The sequence below is a fragment of the Protopterus annectens genome, chromosome 3.part1 (genome assembly GCF_019279795.1).
Source record: "Protopterus annectens isolate FY-2018-M chromosome 3.part1, PAN1.0, whole genome shotgun sequence".
NCBI classification, from domain to species: domain Eukaryota; kingdom Metazoa; phylum Chordata; order Ceratodontiformes; family Protopteridae; genus Protopterus; species Protopterus annectens.
In genome coordinates this window covers 1228807946-1228815445 of record NC_056732.1, presented here as the reverse complement: position 1 = coordinate 1228815445, position 7500 = coordinate 1228807946, and the positions used below count along the sequence as shown (strand labels likewise).

At 37.9% G+C, this 7500-nt stretch overlaps 1 protein-coding gene across 1 annotated transcript in view; it reads left to right on the top strand.

Annotated features, from left to right (window-relative positions):
• The window catches only part of LOC122797762 (serine/threonine-protein phosphatase 6 regulatory ankyrin repeat subunit A-like), a 2341865-nt gene that overhangs the window by 1483341 nt on the left and 851024 nt on the right, over nt 1–7500 (top strand). The window contains exon 20 of the mRNA XM_044066284.1: nt 4527–4628. Coding sequence (XP_043922219.1) covers nt 4527–4628 — 102 coding nt within the window. The remainder of the gene's footprint in view (nt 1–4526; nt 4629–7500) is intronic.

Here is a 7500-nt window from a genome sequence, read left to right as displayed (position 1 = left end):
ATATATATATATATATATATATATATATATATATATATATATTATTTACCCATACAAGGTCGAACATCCTCCGCCATAAAGATAAAAGCGAGACAAAAGGTAAGAATGAATCGATATCGTCGGTAAAAAATGATTGTTTTTTTGAGTTCGACATCATCAGTTCGACCTTCTGTTGTCTGACCTGACGACGGTGAGTGCCACTCGACCTTTAGTAAGTAAACCATATATCTATATATATATGGATAGATAGCTAGATATATAGAGAGATATTCTTTGCAGATTCCTCACTTAACTTGTCATTATTGCAGGTAAGAATTGTGTCCTTGGGGGATTCTGTCTGTCTGATACTATCAGAATACAGCCATTATATGGTTAAGTAAAGTTTGTGGAGTTTGTCAGGCATCCGTTTTCCTGTATGTATGTGAGTGATATCCCAGGTTTTGACCTAGGTAGTGATTGCGTGTGCTATCCTTTACTTCTTAGCCAGAGATAAGGCATACTGTGCACACCTCCATCTGCCATCACTGGTGGTCCTCCCTCAGTTTCCTCATTTCTGTCCTGCTGATGGCCCTGCCTGTGGTCCTTGTAACAGTGATCCTGCCCCTTCCTGTCCTTGTGGAAGCTGTTTCAAGGAATTATATTGTGTAACATGGCACAGACAGTACGTGTTTAGGTAGATGTACCTGGGTCATACTGCAGTGCACCTCCCAGTGTTTCTAGTCAATGGAACCTTGATTTAAGCAATCCAAATACTCATTCTCTGATATTTCTAATTTAAGCACAGGCCTCGTTGTATCCTTGCTGAGTGAGTTTGTGTGGGCTTCTCATGGGTGTCATGAGCCAGGGCTCAAGTGCATAGCCTGCATCCCCCACTAGGTTCCCTTCAGGAATGTCACCCCTAGAAAGCTTGGTGTACAGCTCGCAGTTGTGCCATATGTGTGAGTCATGCAAACTGCCTGGGTTACCTGTACAGACATTGTAGTTGACCACTTGGGCATTACAGACAACCTGACAGTTTATAGAATGGAAACCTTTTCTTTTGATGTGCCTCCTTCCCTGTTCCCTAGGTGGGGCTTTAATTTCTATGTGTCTGCAATCTGTAGCCTGCAACACTTCAGGGAAGTGTGCTACTGCATGGAACTCCTGCATGGTTCTTACTGTCGCCTGTGGGTGTGTGGGAAACAGATGTGATACCTTCTATGTAGTAGCATTGCATTTAAAAACTGATGTAATATTGTAGAGGCTGATGCCTGTGACAAGTCTAATATATTCCTTGTGAGTCTCTGGAAAGTACCAGTAGCAAGTGTTCATAATGCTACACATACCTTTGTTTCCACTGGGGTGGGTACTGTTTGATTTCCCTGGGATCTGAGACATGGACAACAGAAGTTGCACACTTCCTCCAGTGTTTTCCTTTCTACCCCGTATTAATCAGTCATTGCAGTCCGTAGTAGGTGAAACAGAGACTAAATTCCCTTTTTCTTCATCTTGCCTGAGGTCTGGCAGCAGGAGCAGCACCCTGATTTAAACCCTGTTGCACATACAACATAAAAATAGCAGCAGCTACCCCAACATGTTTTTTCCTAAGTGTAATTATGCTGTATTCCAGAGAGTTTACGTGTACAGGGCAAAAGGCTACACCAAGTCTACATGACTGCTTTATAGCTTCCTAAATATATCTGTCATATTGGAGTGGTGATCAGTGTGTACTTTATCTGTTTATGCTTTCATTAGCATATTCTGCTGTTTCCCTTTGTTTGATGTATTTCATGAATTCCAAATTGCACACTATAGCTGCACTTCATGTAGCTGTTAATGAATCCAACCCTTAAGTGTCACATACTCATATATATGAAGAGCTACCCTAATGCGCTTAAGCATGAGTATCCGTGATATGAGCAATCTTGATAAAGTACCAACATGTAAGTCTCTGATAATATAGTACCACCTGTAAACATATTTTAATTTTACATCATGCAAACCAATTTCTTTTAAAACAAAAAAAGCAGATTTAAAATTACCTTCCACAAAACTGATAGCTATGCACATTTATCATTCATTTATTTATATTTCTTAGTGACGTGTGTGTGTGTGTGTGTGTGTGTGTGTGTGTGTGTGTGTGTGTGTGTGTGTGTTTTGTATATATATATATATATATATATATATATATATATATATATATATATATATATATATATATATATATATATATATATATATATACATATATATATATATATATATATGTGTGTGTGTGTTTGTGTGTGTAGTTAGTGACATTACATTTAGCTTGCGTTATCCATTATTGTATTTGTCTAATGATTTTTTTTTACGGTTGATCTATCATTCATTGTAATGAAGGTTTTAAACCAAGCATTGGATTTTAGCCAAGTTCATATTTCTTCATATTTATTTATTAGCTTTGACTTTTATAGTGTTATATTTTAAAAAATGTATCTTCTTATATAATATTAGTATATTTAGATTATTATTCTTATGATTTGTTCATTTTATTAATGTTAAATTTCAGTTATTAAATTCCTGTTGGTTAGAGTAAATCTGGTAACAAAGGTTAGTCATGGGATAACAAATAGTTTTCGAACATGTGGACATGAAGTATTGAGTTATGTTCTTTTTGAACAAAAGAGCAAAATAAATTATTGAAAAGATAGCATCAGAGCATTGCGATATTTATCTCCTCAGGCTGTATTTCCTGTTGACTTATATAATTTTACACAGAGGGCTGCCCTTCTTTCTCAATAACCAAGACCTTGTTCGATTTTAAATTATGCAAATTAAGACTGACTTTGGCTTGCATTTTAGATAACATGAGGCCAGGTGCTTCTGTCTTTTCCCTACTCAGGTGGAGTTGTTATATGCCACATTTGAAAAGTACTTTAGCAATTTTTGAAAAAGCTTACTACAATAAACTATGCAATGTTTTCCTAAATCCCAAACAATAAAATTGTTCATTCTGTCTGTCTGTACGTGAGATGAAAGCTTTAAATGGACTTTCTAGAGATATATCCAATAGGGAAGTGAAGACCAATAAGGTGGGAGTCTTGTACTGATAGAACAGGTAGGTTATGTTATGACAATGAAATCATTCTTTGCATATTATGGTAACTATAGTGCAGTTTCTCCCATGTGCTGAATGGTACTAACAAAGACAAGACACTTGGCTGGATGATTTGTTATTGAAGAGTACCATATTCGTGGGTTTACAATTTATTAAGAATCCCTCATCCTAGGCTGCTCTAATTGTGGTAAGACATTAATAAATCTGCATATGCTGTTTACTGCTATTTGAATTACAGTTGTATTACAGGTGGATTGCAGGGTGGTAATTGAAAGGAATATTGAAGTCTATAGATAAGGAGATGGGCAGACTTGTTGGGTTAGGGGATCCTTTTCTGTTGTCACAATTTGTGTTCCTGTGCTGTCATCTTTATGCTAAGCTTTTCACATAAATCTTGTACTGATAACAAGGAATAGCTCCAGATGGATGTCAGGCTGCAGAGTACTGTCAATCAGCTGTGATTGCACTAAATTACAATGAGCAAATACTGTTTCATAATTCCATGAATCGCTGGGAAATGTTATTGACTTCATAGCTGGTATGTCAGTCCTGCAGCAAGATTCATACCCTGCTCTGTGGCCATTAATGCCCCTATGAAGTGCAGGTTTACTGAAACGCCACTGCTGGAACCATATAACATAATGAGAAGTGATGCCACCTTTTAAATGTTAACTTTTTATTAACCCAGCTCATGCCTTCACTGCTGCATATAATAGGCCTGTTTCCAAAAGATTTGCTGTCAGTGCAAAGTGACTACCTTTGGTGTATGTTTGCCCAGATTCCAAAAGGCTTGTTCTTGGTGTGACCCAAAGACCTGAAAATGGATAGTGTTTTGCAAAAACTGCTTGATTTATTCTCTCAACCAGAAATATACATTTTACGTAGTATTGTCTGCTGTGTGAGATATGGTGCTTTTGGAATATCACATCTACAGCTGTGCTTAAAGGGTCAAATGGATTGAATTCCTCATCTGTCAACTGTTTGTGGATGTGAAATGTTGCACAACACTTGTGAAAAGGTTTATTGAGAATTTTCCAGTGCTTGAGATGCAGTTTTCCATTTTATTAAATCATATTAAGAATAAATACTCTGATTTAGGTTAGTCTGGAGTGCTTTGCACTTACACAATTTCCACAGCACAACGTAAACAAGTGTCTAGCCTCATTTAACAGACACTGTAACCTATAGCACTAAAATAATAATTGCAGCATCCCTACACTCCTTTGAGCAGAGATCCACAACATTTGATTTGCACTGTGTGAAAAAGGAGAGATATGATGTCCCGCACTAACCTTTCATGTTGTTTACAAGCTGTTGCTGATGTCAAACTAGAACTTCCTGTGTAATGTTTTGTTGCAATGTCATTTGCTTTTATGTTCAAGCAACAGTTTTCTTTTTTTTTTTTTTTTGCTTTTGCAGACAAATTATTTTTTTCTTGTTTTTACAGACCAATGATTCCACACCTCTTCACATAGCTGCATCTGGAGGTCATGCTGCTGTTGTAAAGGTTTTGCTAGAGGCTGGAGCGTCTGCTTCAGATGAAAATGCTGTATGTATAGTATTTTATTAAGTGTTTTTGTTTAGTTTTTTTTGATATTGACAAACTTTACTGATGTAGCTTCAAAGTTATAGTTTGTGAACCTGAGAAAACTTGAACCATCTGGAAGTAAAACAACAGCCAGATCTATTGATGATGTTATGATAAACAGCACTGTGAATGCACTTCAAAGTTAAACTACATCAGTAAAAGCATGTGTCATTTTTGTGCTTTAAAGTGATCTGATGTTAACAAGTTTCCCCATCCAGGCGCCACAAACAAAATATAAACAAAAATGCATTTACAGTGCATAATCATTAACAAACATGCATATATGCGACAAGATTTGCCTTCAAGAAAAATGGTTGATTGAACTAAACTTGAGGGTATTAGTACAGAAAGGAAAGGTCCTCACTGCATGAATTACCCAAGATGGTGGCATTGTTCTAGGTCTTACCTCACTTTCACAACACATGGTCATAAAGAAATCAAGTTCAAGCTAAAATGTTCACCACAAATCTGTGTAATCCATGAAATTAGGGTGCATTAACAAAAGTAGTTTGACAAACTTCAAATCACAAAGTATAGCAGTATGAACTGCTTATTTTTAATTGTGTCGTTTGGGTAAACCAACAGCAGCAAATACTCTTTTACTAGGCACCCCAAGAAAGAAACTTCAGCATACATAATTTAAAGTTGTACAATTGGATGGTGTTGTGGTGCAGCAGTTGCGTTGTTGCTTAACAGCAAGAGGTTCCCTAGTTCATTTCTTGGCTGGAGTGCCCTCTATGTGGAGTCTGCATGTCTTTCCTGTGTTTGTGTGGGTTTCCGTCCACATTACAAAGACATGCATCTGGAGGGTTTCTCCCTGGGCCTCCACTGAAAATTGCTTTCGTTCCAAGTCAGATTTTCCCAGTAGACAAATGTTAAATAAAATTGTGTGTATTTACAACATACACTCAAATCATACTTAATACTCACTGGAATTTGCAAGTTTGCCATTATAGGCACAGTCCGGATAATTTATTTTTACATATACTAATTACAAGTGTCAGCACAGAGAAATAGGCTAGCCTCGACTTGTTCATGTCACATGAATATGCATTTTAGTTCTAACAAGCAGGGAGTGATAAGGTAACATACAATGAATTTTGCTTGTGTTAGGACCACATGTTTATGCCATTGTTTACCATGTGTACTTTTAGTTAGGATCTTGATACAGTTTTATTTGCTTACAACTGATTTAGTATGACTACTGTATCTATTCTTATGAAAGAATTGCATTACAGAAAATAGCCATTTCACTCAGAAATTACAATAGAATCAAGATTCAGGTTATCAAAACACAGCAAGCTCAGGGGTGATTATATGAAATAGTGTGGGTGTGTAGATATCGTATTTCACATAATGATGTGGGGGACTTTGTCTCACCACAAACTTGTACAACAGACACACACACACACACACACACACACACACACACACACACACACACACACACACACATGGATGATCGCACACAAGCAAGCATGGCACAACTTTTTTTACAGTCTTCATTTGAAGAGGAAGCCGCGGTGGTGCAGCAGTAGCGTTGTCGCCTCACAGCAAGAGGTTCTCCCATTTGAGTCTTGGCTGGAGCGCCTTCTGTGTGGAGTCTGCATGTCCTACCCCTGGTAGAGTGGCATTCAAAAGACATGCATGAATGGGCATGCCTTCGTTGAAGGTTGGGCATCGGGCTGGCACCTCAACACCGTAAAAATCTACTGGCAATCATTAGCGGACCAGAGTTACACTGTGGCGACCCCTAACCTGGAAAAGCTGAAAGAAGAACAACATTTGAACAGCCAGCAGCCTACCCGTCTTACTTTGTCCCCCCATACCTGCCTTATCCTAACCTCTTAACTTCTACTCGCTTCTCCATTCTCTCTTCTTATCTTTTAGCCTCCCATAGTGGGTCCACTCTCTGCTATTACAGGGTTTGACCACTAGATGGCAGCTGTACCTACCTTTAACATTCTTTCCTCTCTATTACTTTTCTCTCTCTTACTATAATTTTTATTTTTTTTCTCTTAGTTTCTTCATATACTCCTCTCTATTAATCCCAAATCACTCAAAAGCTCTCTAATCCTTTCACATTTAACACTACCATAAACGTCCTCTTCCCCCTTGCTTACCTTCCTCTGAACTTACCTTCCACTACACTGATTGTTTTTTTCATTGTCCTGATTCTTTCATTCCTTTGGCTCTACCCACTCCATTCGCCCTGCAGGCACACTCTGCTCCCCTACCATACCCCCAATTACCACACACCCGCACTACGTCTACATTTATACTTAATTAACCACTCCTACCACTTCCACCATCCAATCCACACTACCCACCCCACCATTATCAAACCCCTCCCACAGTCCACCCCCTCAGACTATACCACCACCTATTAGTCAACTGATATATTACAAACATAAACCAAATACTAAACTCCCAAAAGCCAAACAACTAAATTGTAACTAATTTCTCTCCCCCAGCATACAAACCTCAACCATGTCCCTCAAACTCTAATCCACATTAACACAAACAATAGCCATAATAATCTTATTTTATCGAAATTATCTAACCCAACCAAATAACATAAATCATTCCCCCCAGTTTCAAACCACTACCCTATCCTTCATAAAAGACACACATAACTTCACCTATATATCCCCTTATCTCTTCCCCCTCAACACCAAAATGCTCTTCCAATATAGAATTCTAACTAAAAGCACCACTCAGTTATACTAGCCAAATAGCCTCTAAACTCATTTACAACTCCATGTAGCCCTATCTAAGAAAATATCTCCCCTAACACCTTATCTCTATTCTCATCTCTGGTGACATCCACCCA